The sequence below is a fragment of the Perissodus microlepis genome, chromosome 7 (genome assembly GCF_051167445.1).
Source record: "Perissodus microlepis isolate ML-2025 ecotype Zambia chromosome 7, ASM5116744v1, whole genome shotgun sequence".
In the NCBI taxonomy this organism is placed as follows: domain Eukaryota; kingdom Metazoa; phylum Chordata; class Actinopteri; order Cichliformes; family Cichlidae; genus Perissodus; species Perissodus microlepis.
Genome location: NC_140467.1, coordinates 772,731 through 797,089, shown reverse-complemented (window position 1 = coordinate 797,089; position 24,359 = coordinate 772,731). Strand labels below are relative to the sequence as shown.

Below are 24,359 nucleotides of genomic sequence, written 5' to 3'. Positions count from 1 at the left end.
TCTCCAACGGAGCATTTCCTCCTCAGCCTTGTTCCTGCTCTGGAGAGCATGCCGCCTCAGACAAGAGAATTAGTGAAATTTCAAATTCATAAATTAGTTTTTGAAAACAGCACAGCTGTGTTAAATATGGAAACATTGGACCCGAGCGATCAGTAGTTTTCTGATGAGGCAGCAGCTCTCCAGGGCAGAAACAATGTTCGTAGTTTTCTCCTCCTTCTCCCCGAGGCTCTTCCACTTTAAGCTGGGTCCTCTTTATTCCTGTCTCTCTGTAAATACTTATATTTGATATATTTATGTTTAATGTGTTTCTGTTTGAGAATTTTAATATTATTTCAAATAAAATGTTTTAATGACTAATGTCTCAGTTCAACTACACAACAAATATTGGCACACAGCTTGACACATGTAGAATTTATCTCATGTTATACTAATGAAAAAATATACTGCTATATAGGAACATAGTGAAGACCAATTGTTTAAGAGAATAAAGAGAGGTTAGTTTATTTTGGAGTCAAGCTCCATTTATTAAGAATATTTTAAAAAAGGCAGGAACACTCTTCAGAGGTTTGTGGGTGGCTCAGAGCCGCTGTGGGGAAGTCGCTGGGACTTCAAATGGGCTTCTTTTGGCTGCCAAGACGCTGCTCCCTCCACCGAGAAGTGGGCCCTGAACTTCGCCCTCACCAGGACAGCCTCTCTGGAGGAGTTGTTGGCTGCTACACGACCCAGGCCTGTTTTGAAAAATTAACCTGTGATAAGACAGCATATCAAGATATATTATCATATAACTAAAGATGAACTGTTCACAATTTTATTTAGCTCTCAGTTTTAACAAAGGCTGGTGACCCCTGCTATAGAGTCTGACAGCTGCATGGATTATATACAAATATTCAACTGAATCTATACCAGAATTAAACCAGGTCTAAATAAAAAAAAAGGACTTTATAAGATAGACCTTCTGAGTATCACTAGCAATCAGAGGTGGAAAGAGTACTCAAAATTTGTACTCAAGTACAAGTTCTGTTACACTGGTTAAGTTGTACTCAATTACAAGTAAAAGTACTGGTGTTAAAAAAATACTTGAGTAAAAGTACAAAGTACTCTTCTCAAAAACTACTGTAAGTATTAATTACTTTTTAACAGACTGATGTTTTATTCTGTCGTCAATAGCAGGCATTCGACTCGATTCACCAGTATAAATATTTATGTTCAAAGCACATTTCTCAGATGAACACGGTATAGAAAGGTAACTTGTTTTGTAAATAAATGTAGATATAAAAGAAGGAATTTTGTTTGTTAAAACAATGACAAAAATGTTTCTGAACATGCGTAGAACCGTTTAAACTTTTCCCCATACACTGAACAACAGGCAGGTAAGTGTCTTAAACTCTTAGCATTTCTTTCACACTTTACTTTCTGAACCTTTTGTTCAGTTTCAGCAAGAGCTGGTTTTCTAAATTAACAGAGGCTATCCGACTTCGTTTGGCTGAAGAGTAAACCAGCACAGCTAAAAAGTCGTTCACACGCAGCAGAAGCAGGCAGAGCTGTGTTCAGTTTAAGAGAGAGGTTTTTGATGGCTGAGGAGTGCAGCAGCTCCGTGGTGTCTGTGGCACAAGCAAGATAACCATCAAGCTCAGCTGCACTTTGGTCTGGAGAAGAATTCATCTTCATCAGATGACTCTTTGCTGATCCTCACTCTCATGCTCCGTCGTTTCAAGATGTTGTTTGATGCATGTCAAGGCTGTAATTGCAAGTAGATAACACAATTTTGTTATTTAAATTTCAGTGATTATTCCTGAACACAAATTTAAAATTGGCAAATTCTCAAAAAGAATTGTTTAGTATTCAGGACAGACCATCAATAACTTACAACGTATTAGGTGAAATACTCACTTAAGCATGTGTTCAAATGTAAAAATACACAAAAGTGGGATCACATGAATCCTTACCAGCCTCTATTACATCTGCTCTGTCAGTCCAGGAAGTCTTGAACTTGGGTAAGAGGACTGCAGCTGCAGCCAACTCTGGATCCTCCATCATCGCTCCAAAACGCTTTTGAAGGCCATTTTGCAGGGCTCTGATGAGTGGCACGCATGTCTTGCTTGATGTCTCCAGCCTGCTAAGTTTGGACAGTAGTTGTTGGATTACTGGCAGGAACCATCCCATAAAGGAAGTGGACTCAGACTGAAGGATGTTCGAAGCTTTCACCAGTGGCTTCATGGTGGTACAGTACTCACTTAGGAATGCAACTTCTGCAGGACTCAACCTGTAAGACACAACAACAAAACCCACCATGACTATAATAGGGATCTTCTGATTTAATATTAAGAGTCTGCTCACGTTTTTAACCATCCATTAAGGAAAATTCACAAAATTTGCAACCATATTGGTAGGTGTCCAATTTTACTCACATTTTCACCTTGAACTCCTCATAAATGCTCCTGATGGCATCTTCCTCCTTCTCATCAATGATGCGCATTATCCTGTCAATGGCAAGGTAGGTTGAATTCCACCGTGTTGCATTGGGACGGATGATCTGTAGCTCACACTTGTCCTCTACCACTTCATTAGCCAAATGAGATCGGCCAGTTTTGTTCCAAATGGCCTGGCTTTTTGCAAAGGTTGCACGGGAGAGCCTCTTGTAGGTGTCATTCATGCTCTCTGCTAGGGCAGCATCAGTTGTTGCCACAAGGTTTAGCAGGTGACATGCACATCGCTGATGAGGCGGGAGTTGATACTCCAAACCAGAGTCTTCATCAAGAATTGCACTTGCCTCATGGTAGTCAATATGGTCAGTCAGGTCAAGAGTTTCTGGGTCTGCTTCATCTTCAGCTTCATCTGCATCATTTTGTGCCCCAAACACGTGGAAGGCCTTGACAAAGTTGGATCCACTATCAGTTGTGGTTCTTACAACTTTGCCTCTAATCTTGTATTGGCAATGGATATCATCAAGCGCACCAGCAAGCATGTGAAATGTGTGAGACCCTCTCAATCTTTTGCACGCTAGTGCTGCAGATCTTCTTTCCAGGGACTCTTCCTCTATCCAATGGCATGTGACTCCACGGTAACTTTTCTGATGAGCTGACTAACAATCAGTAGTGGTAGCAACAAATTTGACTTTATCCAATGCTGCAACCAAAGTCATCTTCATGTGATCAGCAGCTTCACAGATTCTGGCACGGACAGCGGGTCTGGAGATGACTTGAGGTTGTAATGTGGTAACCAATTCTTTGAAAGATGGCTGTTCTACCACTGCAAATGGCTGTAGACCCTCACATATGAAATTGATGACAAGCTTGTCAACAGTTGCTTGTGGAACATGTTTGTTTGCAGCTCTCAACATCAGGTCTGGTAACTTGGCTTGTGTATTTGCTGAGAGCTTGTTTGGTGTGGCTGTGGTCTTTCGCTGACGAGATGTTGATGCCACAGTGATATTGTACTGCTCAATCTTCGATGGATGTTTCCTCTGTAGAGATAAATATTATCATACATCAGGTTCATACATTACTTCATAACATCACTGTGATTAACAATAAAGGAAAACACATTTTTAAAACATCATTCAACTAGAGTCGGGGTGGGCAACTCCAGGCCTCGAGGGCCGGTGTTCCTGCAGGTTTTAGATGTGTCCGTGATCCAACACAGCTGATTCAAATGGCTAAATCACCTCCTCAACATGTCCTGTAGTCTCCAGAGGCCTGGTAATGAACTAATCATTTGATTCAGGTGTGTTGAACCAGGGTGAGCTCTAAAACCTGCAGGACACCGGCCCTGTGGATTCTTTTTTTATAACTTCATGTCATACAGGTAAACTAGTTGTGTTATGTGCAACGCTGTCATGTGCCACTCTCTGGTTTTATGTTTCAAATTCATGTAAGACATCCAGAGTACTCTGATGACATTGACAAGGACATCTCCAGTTTACATGGGAAACAATTATTTCATGTTCTTGAGATTACTTATTTACATCACTTTTCAGAAAACGTACATACAGGTCTGATTCAAAACTGCATATCTATTTTTTAATGCATGTTGAAAGGGCAAAAATATTCCTGAGATACTGTTAACATTATTACATTTGAAGGCTATTATACAGTGGTATTACTTTAAACTGAGTAAAACGGTATTTTGATAAAAGTTAAGGTCTCCGTTTGTTTCAGCTGCAGGGCGCAGCGCTAACAGCTGATCCCTAACGTAAACAAAGGAGCCATGTGTCCAAATACAGGTGAAAAAAGTGGAGACAAAAGAAGAGAAGAGTCAACATAACTAGCACGAAGCGGTAATGCATGACGGCAGAATCTGATTGCTAAGACATAAGTTAAAGGTTAAGAGAAGTAAAGAGGAAAATAAGAAAGAAGCTCAGAAATGAGCAGAGCTGCCATAACAGGTAACACAGTTAAGGTTTCAGAAAAAGCATTCTGTCGTTTGTTTGCTTGATCATGCTTTAAACACATCAAAATGCATAGTGGGATTATAATACAAGTCAATACTGTGACAAGCACTGGTATTGAATAGGCAATCACTTAGCAGCAAGGTGAATCGGTGATGCATTAGTGTGGTCTGCACTTCCTCTTCTTTGATTGGGTGAAATGAGTTGAAAGTAATTGGATGAGGGAACCATGGGGAGTGCTCTGCATAATTTCAATAAAACGCCGTTTTTATGCATCTTTGAACGGTGTTTTCTGCCGAGTGACGTAAAGGACTTCAAAGATAGACGAAAACACATTTTTTTCCGCCACTTGGATGGTGCATTCAAGGCGCCATGTGAGTGGCGGAAAAAACGGTGTTCTGTCGGGACAAACGGCGTTTTTTTTGGCATTTTAAATAATTAAACTGCGTTTTTTACGCCATTTCTTAACCAAACGGGTTGGAAAAGGGGCGATATTTGGCACTAATGGCTTGCCATACATGATGGACCCAGGTACGGCGAGGACGACCTTTACGCCGCTGATCTGCTCTCCACAGTAAATAGAGAAGGGAGACTCTCTCTTCAAACGCTAGATTGACAGCTGCCATCTTGCAAACATACCGTCTGGCACTACTTCCTCCCACATTTCCGCTTCACGCGTGATCAATTCGCGTTGGACGCGCATCGAGGTGCGAATGTGCACACAACCAGCTAGGGGCGTCTGGCGCGTTTTGGTCGCGTCTATCGTGTTCGGTGTGAATGCACCGTAAGAAACAATTTCAAAGGCTTTGGGACTCCACTGGTACCAAATGCACAAACCTTTGAAGAGCCATGAACCTTCTCTAACAAAATCACTTTAAGGGTGCTTTTGACTCATCCAGGAGGTCACATAACAACATATAAAGAGCTCCATTTTAATGTCCCACCCACATCTGGTCGAGGTGGAGGAGTTGCTACCATCTTCAGAAATCGCTACAGGTGTAAACAGGTTTCATTGGAATTTTATTTTTCCAGTTTTGAACAGTTGCTATTTGAAACAGCCTGTTCTCCCCCTGTACTGTGCACAATACTATACAGGGCCCCAAAATACAGTACGGACTTTGCTGCATTTCTGACTGAAGTCACGATAAAATGTGATTCCTTTCTTATTGTCAGGGATTTTAATATTCATGTGAGCTGTCCAGAAAAGCCCATGGTTAAAGACTTTTTCAATCTTACTGATTCTTTTAATTTAGTTCGACGTGTGTCTGCACCCACACAAAGGTGTGGCCACACTCTCGATCTGGTTTTAGCGCACACATTGCCTGTTTTTAATCTGAAAGTCTCTGACCCTGTTTTCTGTCCCTGTTGTTAAATTCTTTCACAGCACCACGGTTCTCCACCTACTATAATCAATTCTCCATTCCTGAGACACTCAAACGTAGAGGAACTCAGTTCTAGGTCCACTTGTCAGACTGCCTTGGATATTGTTGCCCTTCTAAAAATCAGGCATGTTAAGACAAAGCTTGAACCCTGGTTGAACGATGAAACCCGCGCTGCGAGGCGTGAATGTTGCAGGGCTGAGCGGAGATGGAAAAAAGATAACTTACAGGTCTCTTTGCAAAATTTAAGAGAGCGCTGGTCCTTATATAAGTTCACAGTAAAAGAAGCAAAGCGGAAATACTTTGCTAACATTATTTTGATAAATTATCGGAAACCACATATATTGTTTAAGTCAATTGAGACCATTTTAAGCCCTTTTCTGCTCTCAGTTTTGAGCCTTCACATGAAATGTGTGAAAAGTTTCTGCACTTCTTTATAAACAAGGTAGCCTCGGCTAGGGCGCGGATTATTTTGCCCACATCTGACGCCTCTGATCCTCCAATTTGCTCGGCTGTCTTTCAACAGTTTGAGTCGGTTACTCTTGCTCAGCTACAGGAGGTGGTGGATCATCTAAAGCCTGTAGGCTCGCCCTACGATGGTATCCCTCCCCGTTTTCTGAAAGAAGTTGTTTTCTACCATAGGTTCAACTGTTTTAACCATTTTAAATAGCAGCCTTACCTCAGGTGTGGTTCCAAAGAATTTCAAAGATACAATTGTGCAACCACTTCTTAAGAAACCTGGGCTAGATACAAATCCGGTTTTGAAAACTTTAGACCAATATCTAAGCTGCCCTTTTTATCTAAAGTCTTGGAAAAAGTAGCATATAACCAATTGATCCCGTACTTGAACACACAAAATGTTCAGGAGATTTTCCAGTCTGGTTTTAAAGCAATGCATAGCACTGAATCGTCACTTTTAAGAACTTTTAATGATATATTTTTATCATGTGATTCTGGTGAAAGTGTCATTGTTATCTTACTCGATTTAACTGCTGCATTTGACACTGTAGAGCATGAAATTTTAATCTCGTGTTTGGAGCAGTGTGTTGGTATAACAGGTGTGGCTCTGAAATGGTTCAGGTCTTACTTAACAGATCGATCCTTGTCAGTTCGCCTAGGAAAGTGCGAGTCCTCCCGTGCTCCGCTGTCTCATGGAGTACCACAGGGTTCCATTCTGGGCCCTATCCTGCTTTCGCTTTATTTACTTCCCTTGGGCTCAATTTTTAGGAGACAGAGTATATTTTCACTGGTATGCAGATGACTGCCAGATTTATGTTCCACTTAAAAAGAAAGATGGGTCGTCTGTAAATCGCTTCCAAACATGTCTGGAGGACGTCAAGTCGTGGTTGGTGCTAAACTTTCTTTGTTTTAATGATTCTAAAAGTGAAGTAATGGTGTTTAGACCTGCCCCTGCTGGTGTTCGTTGTGTTGTTTTGCAAACCCTGAAAATTTTGTAAACCAGAGATTGTAAATCTGGGTTTAAAAATGGATCCTGACCTTAAGCTTGAAAGCCAGATCGGGTCGGTTGTAAGCAATGTTCCCTCTAATGTTTCACGTGTCTGAGCGAACACACAAACTCCCTGAGCGTCCCTTGGACCACTGTGAGCAACAGCAGACGTGTGCACTGTGGTCACGCCAGCATCGAGTCCATCCAAGTTACATGTTTATTAAAATAATCAAATTACAGCATTTACTTTTATGTTAGACTACTTTTAATTAACTGCTTTAGCCCACTTACAATGAAAATTAAAAATAAAACCTTGTTCATGACCTGTAGTATGTTAACACTTGTGGAAGTAAAAATAACTTGAACTCCAATTGTTGCGACTTTCATACATACATAAAGCCGCGGCCGGCTGAGTTGGTTGTGTCCCTGTGACGCGCCTCCAATAATCCATAATGAGTCGTACTTGTACTTAATAATAATGGATTGCATTTATATAGCGCTTTTCGGGACCCCTCAAAGGACTTTACAATTCCACTATTCATTCACACACTGGTGAAGGCAGCTACAGTTGTAGCCACAGCTGCCCTGGGGCAGACTGACAGAGGCGAGGCTGCCATATCGCACCATCAGCCCCTCTGGCCATCACCAGTAGGCGGCAGGTGAAGTGTCTTGCCCAAGGACACAACGACCGAGACTGTCCGAGCCGGGGCTCGAACCGGCAACCTTCTGATTACAAGACGAACACCCAACTCTTGAGCCACGATCACCTTTGCGCATTTATTTTAAGAACAAAACAAAAACAAATGTTTGCGCTTTCAATCAATTTCCAAATAGCGCATGGATTACATGGTGTGCCAAAAAATGACGGTCAACAGAAAAGTTTGCCCACAAACCACTCACCCAACACACCTGCTGCGAACACCGAGATCAGGTAAATAGACTGTGACCACACCCACATGCTATCTCCTGAGATGCAGGTAAAGCTATACACCTGTGCCACCATAACAAATAAACAAAACATTGACATTGACTTTGGCTCTTACACCAATTTTGAAAACAAAACTTTCTTTTTTTATTTGTATAAAGCTCTGACTTGTATTCTGAGTCTGAGTCTGTGGTCTGGGAGAGAGTCTGTAACTCTGTCTGCAAAATACAGTAAATAATGACCAATGTTGGGCAATTAATTATATAGTTACTTCTCCAAAAAAGTAACTGAGTTATGCAAACAACAAAGTTTTTTGCAGCTGTTTACAGTGTTGGTCAAGTTACTTGAAAAAAGTAATCAGTAACTAATTACTGATTACTTCCCCAAAAAAGTAATCCCGTTACTTTACTGATTACTTATTTTCAAAAGCAATTAATTACTTAGTTACTTAGTTACTTTTTAAAAACACGATTTACAACCTGAATAGGTGATAAAGTGATAGATCTTTCAGCCCAATTCTACTTTTTCTGCATAATCCATCATACAAAATGTAATCAAATGGAAAAGTCTCTTTTTTTTTTAACTTGCTTTATCAGTTTTAATCTTTTAACTTTATGCATCAAGCAAAAATTAAATTATCTGCAACATTCTCTGACTGGAAGAAATTAGTTTAACATTTAAACCTATTTTCTGCACATTCCAGCACATAAAATAAAATTTTTTTTTGTGTGTTTACACTCAGTCTTTCAAATAGATGCAAGTAAAACACAGCAGAAAATAAATAAAATCAAAGACTCAGCGGTCCTGTTGCTCTATTTTCACCTGTAAAGCAGGAGTAGGGTAGACGGAGGTGTGCTCTGGTGCAGATGAGCCGCAGCGGTCAGTGGAAGGATACGGCAGCTTCTCTGTGAATTTCCCATTACGTGGTAGCTACTCGGTGCTTGTTTAGGGGTTTTTTTCGCTGTAAAAAGAAGTTTTCTTCCCACGCACAACGGACGCTAATGTTTTTGTCACTTTTTATGGAATCAAACTCAAAGTAAGGTCAGTACTTCCACGCTTTAAACGCTGCACGCTCATACTATATTATCCATTGTTGATCTGCACACAGCTGTTGTCACGAACGTCGCACTCGCTTACGACACTGTCATGAGACGTTCTCGCAAAAAAATCACGGTTTTAGTAACGCAGTAACGCAGCGTTCCTACGGGAAAGTAACGGTAATCTAATTACCGTTTTTGCGATAGTAATCGCGAGTAACGCGTTACTGCCCATCTCTGGCTGTTTACCTAAAAATGCAGCCAAGGCGTTTTTTAAATAAACATTTCAAACTATTTACAGAACAATCAGCTGTTCTGCATCAAATCTGATGCCACACAAATTATTTGTGCCACTCCAAAAAATAATTTCTGTCCACTATGAGATGAAGGAGAACAACAGCCTGATACCTGCAGGCCTGACAGCAGCAGATGTATCACTGCTGTAACACCTGTAACATTCAGCAGTCGCCTCATTGTTCTGACACACACAACAAAACTATTGACTACACTACACACTAACTACACACTAACTACACAAGATTTGTGCTAAACGTCTCAAATCTCTCACATCTCAAACACGCCGTCACTCCTAAAACTCCCCCCTCCCTAAACAACTAAATGTCATGTTGCCATATCATTTTTTGATTGGTCGACATGGTACATTTAACAACAAATAGGAAAGGGTGGGAGGTTTTTTTGGTTTTGTCTTTGCTCTCAGGCTTTCGAGCGTTTTCCTTATAAAACGCAGTTTTTACCGTTTCTTCCCGCAGTAAATATAAACAACGACAGTATTCAGGAAGAAAAACAAACATTGCAGATATTTTTATCATAACTCTGGTTTTACGTGGCCGATCAACACAATTTAAAAACTGGTATAAAGTCCACACCGGTGTCGGCACATAAGGACGCTGTCATAGCCTGTCAACCACGTGGATTAGCTGCGTATATACGAATGTGAATCGCATCATTGGCTGGACTGTGGGATAAGGTGGCATCGTTCTGATCCCATACAGGAGCAGCCAGTCACTGACTCACACTGCAGAACAGAATTGTTTAAGTTTTAATGTTAATGTTAAGGTTAGATTTTTTTTCTGTGCGCAGAGACCGTGCCAGCAGTGCGCAATTGCACACGCGCGCAGCTTAGAGGGAACATTGGTTGTAAGGTCTAGTTTCTTTCATCTGAGGCAGCTGACCAAAATTAAGCACTTTCTAGCGTGACAGCAATTTGAAACAGTAATCCGTGCCTTTGTAACCGTTCGGCTGGATTACTGTAATTCTCTTTATTTTGGGGTGAGTCAATCTCCTGCTTTTCGACTGCAGCTAGCTCAGAATGCTGCTGCACGTCTTTTAACTGGCACTCGTAGATGCGAGCATATCACCCAGTTTTATATTCACTTCATTGGCTGCCCGTGCATTTTAGGATCATATTAAGCTGCTTTTATTTGTTTTTAAATGTTTGTCCAATGCTGCCCCTCTGTACCTCTCTGAGCTTCTTCATCCATCCATACCTTCCCGGTCCCTCAGGTCGGCAGAGCAGCTCCTCCTGAGCGTGCCCAGGACTAATCGTGAGCTCAGAGGGGATCGGGCGTTTGCTGTGGCAGCACCAAAACTGTGGAATGAGTTGCCTTTACATGTTAGACAGGCACCTTCCTTATCTGTTTTTAAATCACGTCTTAAAACATATTTATTTACTTTGGCTTTCAGCACAGCAGGACTTGTTGATGTCTCTTAATATGTTTCTTATTAATTATATTATTTTTCAATTTTAAGATATTCTATATGTAAACTGCTTTCTCTTTGTTTTATATTTGTAGTACGTTGGCCAACATTGTTGGATGTAAAGTGCCTTATAAATAAAGATGCTATGCTATTCTAAGGAACAAATATGATATTGAAAATGTGATAAATAAAAATGAATAAAAATAAGACTGCAAGTTTTTTACAGCTGCAAAGTTCACGGGCAGCAGCCTTTTGTGTGTCTCCGTGTGTGCCGCATGAAAAGTTACAAGAAATACATTTTTCAATTATCACAAAATTAACTTTGACACAAGGGGATAAAAAAAGCAAGGGCTCGTCCGGGATTTGAACCCGGGACCTCTCGCACCCTAAGCGAGAATCATACCCCTAGACCAACGAGCCACAGAAAGCAGCTGCTCACATCTGGACTTCTGACATATGCTTGTGTGTGAATCCTGCAAAGTTGTGATGTGGCATTTGGTCCTCACTGCTTCATCCAGTACAACACCACCCTCTGCTGGTGGAAAACGTTATAAGTCTTCATCTCGTTAACAGACGCCCCCACTATATGCTGTAGCATTTTTATGGTATCTATGTACCTTTTTCACTAGAGATGTGTAAAAACAACATTTATTTCTTCAATTGCACAAACATAATTATACAAAAAACATTAAAAAGTTTTTAAGGGACAGGAATACACCCCTGTGGATTCCTGCCTCATCCCCGTGGTCTGCCAGGATGATGCGCCGCTCCTCCGTGACCCCTGTCCTCCTCGGCTCAACGTGCGCCGGGCGAACCTCCACAATCTGAGGCCGCTGTGTCGGACTCCCTGTGCCGCTGGGGCTCATACCTCACCCCGGCTCCTGTCAGGATCGGGCTGGTAAACACCAGATCGCTGGTGAACAAATCTTTTATTCTGAATGACTTATTCATCTCCTGGAAACTAGACTTCATGTGTGTCACTGAGACTTGGCTTAACACTGGTGAGTCCAGTATTTTACCCGAACTTTTACCAGCGGGTTGTTCCTATTTTAACACACCAAGGACATCAGGGAGAGGAGGAGGTACGGCGGTTGTTTTTAAAAAGGATTTTAAATGTAAACAGTGTTTTTTACAGCCCTCGTCTTCCAGTTTTGAGCTCACGTGTTTTGAAGTTAATCGCTCGAACTCTGTGCTCTTTGCTGTTATTTATCGTCACCCTAAATACAATAAGAATTTCATAAATGACTTTTCAGAATTTCTAGCTGGGATTATACCCAACTACGATCATGTTCTTATTGTGGGAGATTTTAACATCCAATTCTCATGTTTGTTTTTAAATGTTTAAACGTCTTGCCCCAATTTACCTCTCTGAGCTTCTTCATCCTTACTCACCCCCCAGGTCTCTCAGGTCAGCTGACAAGCTGCTCCTGGAGGTACCCAGGTCCAAGAGGAAGCTCAGAGGGGGCGGGGCCTTCTCTGCCCCAGCACATTAGAGAGGCCCCTCACTGTCCACTTTTAAAACACGTCTTAAAACCCATTTTTACTCCTTGGCTTATGACACAGTCAGACCCTGATTTTATTGTTTTAATCTAATGCCATGATTTTTATTGTTTTAAATGTAATTCTAATTATCATTTTATTCTATTTTATTATTGTTTTTGCTATTTGTGCCAATTTTATTACTTTAAATGTTATTTTAATTGTCATCTTATTTTTTAAAAATATTTCTCTATTTTATATTATTTATTTTTTTAACTTGTTTAATGTATCATGTTTGGCATGTCAAGTATACAGCACTTTGTGTTCAGCTTGGGGCTGATCTGAAAGTGCTATATAAATAAATTGCTTACTTGCTATTTAAACAAAACACTTATTTACCGAGTAAAGAGAAATTTCTTGATGCATTCTGATTAATGCACTGTCACAAGACAAGCTGTCAGTTTGATAGTAATTCTTGACTTGACAGTTCATGTGTAAAAGTCACTTACTATACTTGCTTTGATAGCGTTTGTCTTCAAACATCTCATTTTGAGTACAGCTTTTTACAGGAGTTCAGTTCACAGGCAGCAAACTCTTTTGTGTCTTTTGCCATTTGAAAAGTTGCAAGAAAGTCATGTTTCTAATCTCAAATAATCCATTTTAACTGAATTGCTTAAAATTTAGGGCTCGTCCGGGATTTGAACCCGGGACCTCTCGCACCCTAAGCGAGAATCATACCCCTAGACCAACGAGCCACAGAAAGCAGCTGCTCACATCTGGACTTCTGACATATACTTGTGTGCAAAGTTGTGGCATTTTGCCCTCACTGCTTCATCCAGTGCAGCACCGCCCTCTGGTGGTGAAAAATGTGATATCGTCAACTTGAACTTTTAAACGTCCTTAACAAAAGAAGTCAAAGACTTTATCTTTGATGTGCATGGTATCCATTATTGCAGATCATATATTATATATCCTGTAGTGTTTGTTTTTCACAATAGTACACGTGGAAGTATTAGTAAAACTGACTATGATGTTAACAAAGGGTAGAAAGAATAAACAGGAAGTGGTCAACGTTCCTGCAAGACCATGGTGCTACATATTACATATAGCAGACAATCAAAACAGGACCACATGTGCAATGTGCAAAAAATGCAAAAATTGCATAAACAAAAATGGTGCAGCACCGGACAGAATAGAACGATACAGACACAAGACAGTGCAGGCACAACAGTACAATAGAAATTTGCAAAAGACTGCGTATTGTGCAAAAAGTCACATGTTGTATGAAGGTTTGTGTGTGAGAGAGAGAGAAGAGTGAAGAGGTGATGTCATGTTCTCGGCTTTTTAGGAAACAAACATTTGTTCCACATGACTTTTCCGGTAATTTGCGCCCCACCAGTGGGGCATGCCACACACTTTGAGAATTGCTGCCCTAGTCCAACAAGCAAAATGAAACCTTTATGGTGCTGTGACATGAGAATCTATTCCAACAGAATCTTCTGCTGGTAAAGATTTTCTATGTACACATGAAATAATCTGAAAATGGAAGTATTCAAAAGCATTAAGGGGTCAGCAGTCATGGTCAACAGCCATCCTGTCATGATTTGGAGGGACATTTCAGTGAGTGGTGTTGGAGAAAAAACCAACAGAAATATGAATGCACAAAAGTACCATCAGATTTTGATCCACCATGAAAGAACATCTGGAAACCATTCACTTTCATTTTCCAGTATTAAAATCGTCCTAAACACAGCGGCAATGCAGTAAAAGCATGCTATTAGCCTGATACTGAAGTCACTGAGCTTCAGTTTCGCAGTTATTACACTTAATAACTGGTGTTAGTTAATGTAGCAGTCCCTCGGACCAAGGAAGAAATAGAGAGAGCCTCGACGGGTGCAGTAATTTTTACTTTGAGATTCATTCAGAATCTAACAGTGCTGAGGTGCGCCAATGCACCGTGAAAACTAAACAGAAACACAAAATACATTTTCTTAGACGCTTATTACAAATATGAACTCAAATAAAGCAGAAAATACAACAAAATATCAATTAAGCAAACAAATACAACTTAAAACATGTACCTCGCTCCGCATTCCAAGGGCTGCAAATTGTTAATTTCGCTAGAGTCCGGTATCACGCTGCTTCACGCTTCATTGAGAGCTGCCTACCGGGACATGTGCGCCACAAAACCGGTCTGAGCTGGAAGTGCAGCTTGCCGCTAACTAAGCAACAGAGCCCTCTACTGGACACTACGCGTAGCTGTTCAGGCTTAGATCAATAAACAAAACTGGACCTTTACAGTTAACTTTTAATTCTTTGTAAAGTTTTGCTTTATTGTTTTTTAATTTCTTAAGACATTGGAGACCTACATAAAGCACGATTCAATAAGTCGCTGAGCGGATTTCCCATTTTATAGACTATGTGCACCTTATCATATGCTACTTCCGGTGGGGAAACTCCTGTAGGGCTTCGTTTCCAGTGTGATATTCGCGTCTTGTTTACAGTCGGGTTTTCCAAAAAAAAAGTCAACCAAATGGACGAATCAAGCGGCGATTTACATTTCTCAAGATGTCTTGGGCATTTACCGAATATGTCTGTAGACGATGTTCATCGACTTATCGATATTTTTCCCTCGCACCTCAGAGCAAAAGAGAGAAAGGGTTGAAACTTCTCAGTATTTGTATATAGAGTTCCCTCGTCTTGATACATGCTCAATCATCCAGGTAAGTAAATCTCCAAAAGTTGATTCTGTTCATCTGGACGTAGCGTTTTGTGGGAGAAACGTTTCGTCACTCATCCAAGTGACGTCTTCAGTCTCAGCTGACTGCAGGTTTCAATCTTATAAACAGTACATTTGCATAATGACTCAAACCAGCCCAGTGAGGAACAATGGGCTGGGAGGTCAGTTCCTTAATCTTAATTATGCAAATTCTCATGACCACTGATCAAAGCCCACTGATCAATGGCCACTGATCAATGGCCATGAGTACCTACCCTGGAACATGACCAAGTCATTGCTTCAGATATGTGGATGACACCTCGGTGAAAATCAAATCTCAGGACGTTCCACATTTCACGGATCACATTAACTCATCAAATTCACCAGGGAGGATATGAACAGTGGCAGGTTAGCCTTCTTAGACTGTGAGATTTCCATCAGTAATGGGGGACATCTAAAAGCTGATGTGTACCGTAAACCTACACATATGGATCAGTATCTAAGGTTTGACTCTCATCATCCACTGGAGCACAAACTGGGCGTCATCAGGACGCTACAACACAGAGCGAACACCATCCCCACTGACACAGCAGCCAGGGAGGCAGAAGAACATCAAGAAGGCCCTGAGTAAATGTGGTTATCCCCACAAAGCTGGGAAGGCACCTAAAGAAAGCTCCAGCTGATCCAGGAGAGAAGGACAACCGCTGCCCAAGCGAAAACCTGTAGTGATCCCGTACGTGTCAGGAGTATCGGAGCAGCTGAGACGCATTTTTCCTAAACATCAGGTCTCTGTGGCTTTTAAACCCCAAAACACGCTGCAGCAAAAGTTGTCCATCCCAAGGATCGGGTCCCCCGACACAAACAGAGTAACATAGTGTACGCTGTTAAGTGCAGGAGGATTGCCAGGATTTATACATCGAGGAAACCAAACAACCTCTGGCTACAACACAGAAGAGCCACCTCGTCAGGCCAGGACTCTGCAGTCTGTTCACACCTACAGGCCAGTGGACACTCTTTCAATGATGAGGATGTAACATCCTGGACAGGGAGGAACGCTGGTTTGAGGGCGGAGTCAAGGAGGCCATTTACGTGAAAAGGGAAAGACCATCTCTGAATCGAGGAGGGGCCTAAGGGTCCATCTGTCACCATCTTACATGCTGTGATTGCAGCCATTCCCCAACTCTCTGTGAATGGGACTCATGGTTATTGATCAGTGGGCTTTGATCAGTGGGTTTTGGTCAGTGGTTGTTGATCAATGGTCATGAGAATTTGCATAATTAAGATTAAGGAACTGACCTCCCAGCCCATTGTTCCTTCACTGGGCTGGTTCCAGTCATTATGCAAATGTACTGTTTATAAGATTGAAACCTGCAGTCAGCTGAGACTGAAGACGTCACCTGATGATGACGAAACGTTTCTCCCACTGAAAACGTCCAGATGAACAGAATCAACTTCTGGAGATAGAGTTCCCTCGTTTATCGCGGGTGTTATGTTCTAAAAATAACCAGCTTTATTTTTTACAATTATTTTAGATGTTTTAAGGCTGTAAAACCCGTCACTACACACTTTATACACTTTTCTCAGACAGGCATGAACAGTTTCACACTTTTCTCTCTTGTTTAAACTCTCAAAGTTCCGTAATGACAGATTTTAGAACTAATGAATTTAACTTTAAGCTTAATTGTTTAATTTAAGCTTAATGCACCTTATAATCCGGTGCGCAGTATGGCAAAAAAAAACCCCAAAAAACACGGTTACTTCTACCTTCCTTTAGCATGTCCAGAAGTCCAACTTTTTGTGCGATGGTTAGCATCTTCCTCTGCCTTTTGGGTGCTACCGCAGGAGCCTCTGACGGTGCAAAATGTTTCGTCAACATTGTTGTGGTTGTTGGGGAGAAAACTTACAAACATACAGTGCAGCACTTCAGAGTCACACTCAATGTTCCCTCTAATTTGTCACGTGTCTGAGCGAACACACAAACTCCCTGAGCGTCCCCTTGGACCACTGTGAGCAACAGCAGACGTGTGCACTGTGGTCACACCGGCATCTAATCCATCCAAGTTACATGGTTTATTAAAATAATCAAATTACAGCATTTACATTTATGTTAGACTACTTTTAATTAACTGCTTTATCTCTGTGAAGGTTCTCAGTCATCCAGGTCATCGTAGTCAAAGGAGCTTGGAAAGAAAAGCGTCTGGACTTCTTTAAGTTACTTGAAGAAACTGGGTGTGAACTGGATTATAGATGGCACCACCAACTGTCTGCCATCTATAATCCAGTTTTGAGTTCCCTCCCCAGACCCCTTAACGCCCACTCACATCCTGGGACATCTGACCTCAGGAATTCGCATGATAAGGTGGGGCCAGGTTTCACAATGAGCTCACCCGAAACTCTGTTTATTACTAATCACTGTGTAACTGCTGTAAATTCACAGTAACTGCCATCTCCTTACAAATGTTTATTGGATTAACCACACTTATACAGACTGTATATAACTACCACCTCTAAAGTGTTCGTTTGCAGAGAAAAGACACAGGCAGACTCTGCTTACAGGATGTGATGTGACAACACTAATGAAATATTGATGTGTCATATTTGTTCAAGACGTTTTTCTTATGGGCAAAACTATTAAAATCATAATGAACAGCGGTGGTGATTCCTATGACTTTGTGTATATAATTTGGAATTTTTTACAAATGTGGGCCAAAAATAGATACATGATATCATTTCATTCATTTCAAAGGTTTATTTGCATGACGAACAAACAGACACAATTTAAAGGTACAAATGTGTTGTGCGTGAAACGAATTCAAACGTGGTGCAGATGTGTGTCACAGGTTGATCTGGCTGCAGGCTGTGGCACTTGGCCAGAGGTGGCGCTGGTTGACTCGAGTCCATGTTAGTGCACAAAGTAAACTGCTCGCTTTAGTTGTGAAGCAAAAACGCTGAAACCGGAGAAATAAAACGTGCGAGGGAAACGATAACGACGACAAGAGTCTCCCGATCGTTTACTCTTGCTGTCCCGTGAACAACATCGGCGTGGTGTTAATTGTTTGCTGTTTTCGCGATCGCGTCGCGCATGAGACAATCACCAGGTAAACTCGAGACATTTTTAAACATTTTGTTGTTCAACAGCATCAAGACTGACGGAGTGTGTTTGAGATAACCTCACAAGTGTCACAGATGACACATTTAGCGTTTTTTTGCTGGTTTGTCGGTAGCAGCTCCTGAAACGCAAGACTGCCGCACATCTGTTTGACCAAATCCAGTAAATCTGCGACGCCAGTTAATCCAAGAGCGTCTGGAACACCGGAAATGTACAACCCTACAGCCGATCTTAAAACAGGAAGTTAGCATTTTGTCGTGCACGGGGGCTGTATCCCAATTCGGGGTCTGCAGCCTTAAAGGCCGCATTTTAAGACCGATTACGTCACAGCGACGCGACGAAGGCTGTCCCAATTCAAAGGCTGCTCGAAATGCTGCCTTCAAATGCGTCCTTCATTTCCCTGAATTTTAAGGATGTGGCGGTGTAGACTTCGTGGCCCAACATATCCCAGAATGCATAGCGCGGCGGTGGGTGTGGATAATTTTGCCGAAAAAAAACGGCGGATGAGGGGCGGCCGAAGAGTAAACTTTAAGTAAGTCCTGAATATGATGTCACTTATTTATGTGCAAATGTTTAATAACGAAGAACATTAAAACATTCCTGTTGGCCACATGTCGGCAAAGTTATGTGACATTAGTGACGTTTGCACTAACTTGGTTTTAAAGCCTTTACTTTAAAATATACGCCGTTCAATAGCTGAGCTTAATCTTACAGAGAATGATCAAAGCCCATGCAGAAACAAACAAACAAATGAACAAAAGATTTTCTCCTTCATTTCTGTCAAACAAAGCTGTATGACACGTTTCCAGCTGTTAGTATCATGGTTGCTAGGCAACCTGGGCAGCGCGACGGAGGCTAGACCGCCCATTTCACAAGCCTCGCACTTCCGGCCTTAGCGGTCTTTGAGTACGCGGCCCTTGAGGATCGTAAAGGCGGCAGACCCTGAATTGGGATACAGCCAGCCTATCCGCTTTCTACGAGTCACCGCGTGGGCCAAACTTAACCTGCACATGTTTCACAGTGCGCATGCTCGAGTTAGCTTCGAGTGTACTTCTGCGGGATGGCAGCAAGAGCGAAACGAGCCAAGGTAACAGTTTGATCCGGTTTGTTTTTAAGCAGCAAACACGACGCCGCGTGTTTCTGTGTACGTGTAACATGCTGTGGTGTACACGCTGGGTTTACGTAGTCGATCATGAACTCTGTGATCTGCTACTTAAAACGTGCCGCCATTCAGCTCACTTTATCACTTAGCATTGATGCAAGGAACACAGTTACCTTCTTCTAACTGTAATCACGTGGCTTCGTTTTAGAAGCGCGTGAAACCACGTGCACGATAGCATTAGATAACACGTGCCTGTTCGTATTGCTGATGTTTCTGCGCTGACAGGTGGAGGATGGCTCAGAGCTGAGCCCTCTGCAGAGCTTTTTACAGTGGTGTGACGGAGTAGGCCTGGAGCTCAGCAGTAAGGTTTGTTACGGCGTCGTGCGACTGCATTTACAGCTTATTAGTCAGCACTAAGATCTGGTTTAGGACTGACGTTTGTACCTGTAGGTGTGCGTGAGTAAAGAGGGGACCGTGGCCGAGTACGGGATGCTGGCCAAGGATGACATAGAGGACGGGGAGGTTTTGTTCACCATCCCCAGATCAGCTCTCCTCCATCAGGGAACAACCAAAGTTTCTACCTTGCTGGAAAAAGGTGACGTGTAACGCTGCAAAGATGCTGCCTGCCTGCATCCCTCAGTTTGTAACTTTCTCCCTTTTCCTTCACAGAGCAGTCGACTCTGCAGAGCTCGTCGGGTTGGGTTCCCCTGCTGCTGGCTCTGCTGTATGAATACACATCCTCACAGTCCCACTGGAAAGCCTACCTCTCTTTGTGGACAGACTTCAAAACACTGGATCATCCCATGTTCTGGTGAGGAACACGCTTCGGCTCCCATCCTATCCGGAGGTGTGGTGTTACTTCCCTGGTACGATGGCGCGTACATCGGCGTGCTCGCTGGAGTTGTTATTTGTTTCCAAACCTGTTTAAATAGCTCACTTAATGAAAGAGCAGAATCCGTTTCCTTTCTGTTCTTCTAATATTTTGTTGAAACTGAGCAGAACAGCGCCTTATACTTTTAAGATGGAAGCAGGAAGCTCCTCCCACACATGAACAGTGGCTTGCAGAGCTCATGAGGTTTTTACATTTAGAAAAGATGAGATATACACTGGCAGGTTCAACCACCAAATTTCTTAAGGCATGGCAGCCATTCCTGATGTACATGGAAACATTTAAAATGACCACCTTATCATGACCGGATGCCATATCTCTATATCACTATCATAGTTAACTGTACACTGAATGTCCCTTATACATTTTATTTTTATATTTGTTTGTTGTTGTTTGTTTGTTTTTTGTTGTTTTGTAGGGGTTTCTTTCTTTGGTTCTCTATTTCTGTTATCTTTTGGGGTATTGTAAATACTGAACAGCGAACTACTGTATGTTCAATGTTTTGTTATTAACATGCTGCTGTGACTGAAAATAAAATTTATAAAAAAAATAAGAAACTGAGCAGAACTGAGCTTAGTCACATTTCTGCACAGAGATCGGTGTAATTAAAACGTCTCTTCTCAGCAGTGAGCACACAGAGCAATGTCCATGTAATTTCTTTTTTTGGTAAAGATTTTCTCTGAGCCACACACACCAGGTCCAAATGTCTGTCCTTCCTAACTGCATGTGCCAACTTTTGAGCCGCTAATTTGCCTTTGTTTAATTGGCCTGATCTTATTTCAATAATTACCCTGCAGGTAATTATTGAAAGAAAGTGACTGTATCTTTGTTTAGTCTTTCTAAATTATACTACATGAAATAGTCTTAAATTAATATTTTATTTCCTCTCTTACGGGAAAGAGGAGGAAAACATTTGAGCTGTCCATCCTTTCAGGTCTAAAGAGGAGAGAGGCAGCCTCTTGAAGGGGACAGGTGTGCCGGAGGCAGTGGACAGGGACCTGGCTAACATCCAGCGGGAGTACACAGATGTGGTCCTGCCATTCATGACCAGACATCCTGACCTCTGGAACCCCGGCACACACACACTGGACTTGTACACACAGCTTGTGGCCTTTGTCATGGCCTACAGGTTAGCATGCATAAATACATAAGACAGTTACAGCAGTGCACGAGTATGTGTGTTTGTTTCTTCTTTCCCATCCCGTCTCTCCATTCGTCTGCAGTTTCCAAGAGCCACAAGATGAGGAGGATGACGATGAGGAGGAGGAGAAGCCTCCCAACCCACCAATGATGGTTCCCATGGCTGACATGCTTAACCATGTGTCCAATCACAATGCTAATCTGGAGTTCACACAAGTGAGGAGACACATCTGTTGTGGCAGCTTTGCACCTTTGAAAATCATATACTGTAGATAAAAGATGGGAGAAGCCAGCGTGATGCCCCCCCATTAGTTTTTGATGTCCAAGACAAGCAAGAGGTGGCGAAACACTCGTACAGCACCTGTCTGTGTATGCTTGGACAGTAATATGGCCATGATGTATAAAATTAGCTTGAAACGAGGGATTGTGGTCATGAACTCATCAGGAAAGTGTAGAATAGAGTCGCTGTGTTTCCACATTTTAGTTTTGAACAATGAATCTGTGCAACATTTTTTCAGGATAGCTTGAAGATGGTCTGCGTGCGCCCTATTCATAAAGGCCAGGAGGTGTTTAACACGTACGGGCAGATGGCCAACTGGCAGCTGCTTCACATGTACGGCTTCACCGAGCCGTGTTCCAGCAACAGCAACGACACTGCCGACATCCCCGTCGCTAAACTCTACGAAGCTGCCGCACGAGGTGAACGATAACAGCCGCATTTGTTTCAAAGCGTTGTGACGTGACGGTGTGAGCGACATCCCTCATTTTCCCTCCCAGGTGCTCAGTCGGATCTGGACCGGCAGCTGGTTGAGGAGCAGTGGGGGGTGTTGTGTCAGATGACGGAAGAGGAAGCAGCCTTCGTCTTTGGTAAACAAGGCTGCCTTACAGACGCAGAGCTCCATACGGCGCTCAAGGTGAGGGAGCACGTAAAAACAGCGCTAGTTATCGTCTGTTTTTACTTATGACAACAGTCGGGACAAACACTTGAAGCAGCGCCCTGTTTGAGACACGAGTGTTTGCTGATCGACTTTGTTTTCAGGTGCTGTGCATGTCAAAGGAAGAGCTTTCAGAGTTTAAAGACAACGAAGGATGGGAAGAAGATGACGAGGATGATGAGAAGATATCCCTGGCGCTTTCCAACGAGGGTCTTTCCGAGTTAAAGGCTTCATGGAAACGGCTGATTTATGAGGCGGCCCATCTGACATTGAGGTCCTACGGAGACGGAGAGGACGAGGAAAAAGTCATGGATGTCGACCGGGCATTAATGGAGGATAAGGCGGCACTCGCGGGACTGAGCTGCAGGCAGTGGAAGGCGCTGCAAGTACGCTATGGACAGAAGAGCATCCTGCATGGACTCATGGAGCTAACCAAGTCATGAGTTCGGCTCTGACGGGAACCGCAGCCGAGGTTTTTAATCGAATGTGTGCGCCATCGTTTTTAGATGACACGGTTAATAAAACAAATGTCTTACAAGATGGTTTGGGGGTTTTTGGACCATTTTCTTCACTATTAATATTGAAATTTCACATTTCATCAGAACATCTTGCAAAAACAAAATCAAGTATTAATATACAGAACGTGAGCCGCTTTAACTCGGACTCGCTCCCACCAACCCTGACTTTACTGTCCAGTGAAGGCAAATGTAGTAAAACTATTACACTGAGAACTGACCAGGCTCTAACCATGAATGTCGTGTCACGGTACAGCATACATCTGGAATTCGTTTTAAAAAGTTATTTTGGATTTTCTCCAAACCACTGAGGCTCAAATATGTCTTATCCTCATCAGAAAAATCAAAGAAACAACCGGTTCTGGTATACGCCCCAGCCACCCGCAGGTCTGTTTCTGATTGTTTGGTCAGGAACATTCTGGTGGAGGTCATTTCTCCTCTCGCTCTCTTCAGATGGTGCTGGGAGACACAGCAAACCTTCTGGCAACAGCATGTATTGATGTGCTATCTTGGGTCCAGATGTCTCCTGTTAGTCATACTGATCTGAGCCAAATGTTGAACTAGTCAAAAAATAAATGTCAGTGGCCTCGACCTGTAAAATCAGTGGTGACGAACTCCAGGCATCGAGGGCCGGTGTCCTTGATCCAACACAGCTGATTTAAATGGCTAAATGACCTCCTCAACACGACGTTCTCCAGAGGCCTGGGAATGAACTCATCGTGTGATTCAGGTGTGTTGACCCAGGCTGAGATCTAAAACCTGCAGGGCACCGGCCCCGAGGCCTGGAGTTCCCCACCGTTGTGTAAAATCATTCCTGTTTTGGGCGTTGGCTCATTGTTACCTCTGGACTTAGGGCTGTTCGATATAACGATATATATCGGATGACGATATAAAAACATCTATCGTTTCCTATTACGCTATCGTTTGTTTCGTGGTGTCGTAAAATAAACTGTTTACGGCGATAGTTTTTCATCGTTTTGATGGTCACTGTAGTGCAGGGGTGGGCAATTCCAGGCCTGGAGGGCCGGTGTCCTGCAGGTTTTAGATCTCACCCTGGGTCAACACACCTGAATCACGTGATTCAGGACATGTTGAGGAGCTAATTTAGCCATTTAAATCAGCTGTGTTGGATTAAGGACACATCTAAAACCTGCAGGGACACTGGCCCTCGAGGCCTGGAGTTCCCCACCCCTGGTGTAGTGTCTATATCAATTTCTTAAAGTTCTCTCTTTCTCTTATATTTAATATAACCACACTACGGACGGACAAGCGCCTGTTTTTACGTGTTGTCGTTAGCAACAATGACGGTAAAACCATCGCGTGGCTCCGCTGTTTTTGACGTAAACCTTTCACAATAAAGCTCAAGATCCTGTTGAGACTTTTCAAAATAAACTGAATCACGTGAAAGAGTATGCAGAGAGTTTATGGATGAGAAGCAAAAAAAATAAACCTTAGACTCAAACTTTGAAAGAAAATGTCGGCTGTTACAACTTATGTCTAAAAATGTATAGTTTCATGGATCAGTTAAAACACTCGACTCCAGGTAAAGGACGCCCAGCTGCCCGAGATTCACAGAA

The 24,359-nt window shown here is 42.4% G+C and overlaps 2 protein-coding genes and 2 non-coding genes across 4 annotated transcripts; 1 reads left to right on the top strand and 3 right to left on the bottom strand.

The window, feature by feature from the left end:
* Positions 1-484: 484 nt before the first annotated feature.
* LOC146382210 (uncharacterized) lies at positions 485-10,807 on the bottom strand. Its single transcript, XM_084932676.1, has 4 exons — positions 10,656-10,807; positions 2,409-3,463; positions 1,947-2,263; positions 485-1,738 (listed from the first exon to the last, which is right to left on the bottom strand). Exons 2-4 carry the CDS (start codon positions 2,963-2,965, stop codon positions 1,668-1,670), a joined length of 945 nt encoding a protein of 314 aa, XP_084788802.1. The 5' UTR covers positions 2,966-3,463; positions 10,656-10,807; the 3' UTR covers positions 485-1,667.
* Positions 10,808-11,242: 435 nt separating this feature from the next.
* On the bottom strand, positions 11,243-11,314 carry trnap-agg (transfer RNA proline (anticodon AGG)). The gene has a single exon. It is a non-coding gene; the product is annotated as a tRNA-Pro (tRNA).
* A 1,742-nt stretch (positions 11,315-13,056) lies between these two features.
* trnap-agg (transfer RNA proline (anticodon AGG)) lies at positions 13,057-13,128 on the bottom strand. The gene has a single exon. It is a non-coding gene; the product is annotated as a tRNA-Pro (tRNA).
* A 5,945-nt stretch (positions 13,129-19,073) lies between these two features.
* setd6 (SET domain containing 6, protein lysine methyltransferase) lies at positions 19,074-22,810 on the top strand. Its single transcript, XM_084932675.1, has 9 exons — positions 19,074-19,288; positions 19,589-19,669; positions 19,754-19,898; positions 19,973-20,114; positions 21,127-21,321; positions 21,416-21,548; positions 21,851-22,031; positions 22,110-22,246; positions 22,372-22,810. The coding sequence occupies exons 1-9, from the start codon at positions 19,262-19,264 to the stop codon at positions 22,708-22,710; spliced, it is 1,380 nt and encodes a 459-aa protein (XP_084788801.1). The 5' UTR covers positions 19,074-19,261; the 3' UTR covers positions 22,711-22,810.
* Positions 22,811-24,359: the final 1,549 nt, after the last annotated feature.

Coding starts and splice junctions, on each gene's coding strand:
- LOC146382210 (XM_084932676.1), bottom strand. CDS start 2,965: ATGCTTGCTGGTGCGCTTGATGATATCCATTGCCAATACAAGATTAGA. Junction 2,264..2,408: donor GAGGAGTTCAAGGTGAAAAT/GTGAGTAAAATT, acceptor TGTGTCTTACAG/GTTGAGTCCTGCAGAAGTTG. Junction 1,739..1,946: donor AGCAGATGTAATAGAGGCTG/GTAAGGATTCAT, acceptor TTGCAATTACAG/CCTTGACATGCATCAAACAA.
- setd6 (XM_084932675.1), top strand. CDS start 19,262: ATGGCAGCAAGAGCGAAACGAGCCAAG. Junction 19,670..19,753: donor GCCTGGAGCTCAGCAGTAAG/GTTTGTTACGGC, acceptor TTGTACCTGTAG/GTGTGCGTGAGTAAAGAGGG. Junction 22,247..22,371: donor AGCTCCATACGGCGCTCAAG/GTGAGGGAGCAC, acceptor CTTTGTTTTCAG/GTGCTGTGCATGTCAAAGGA.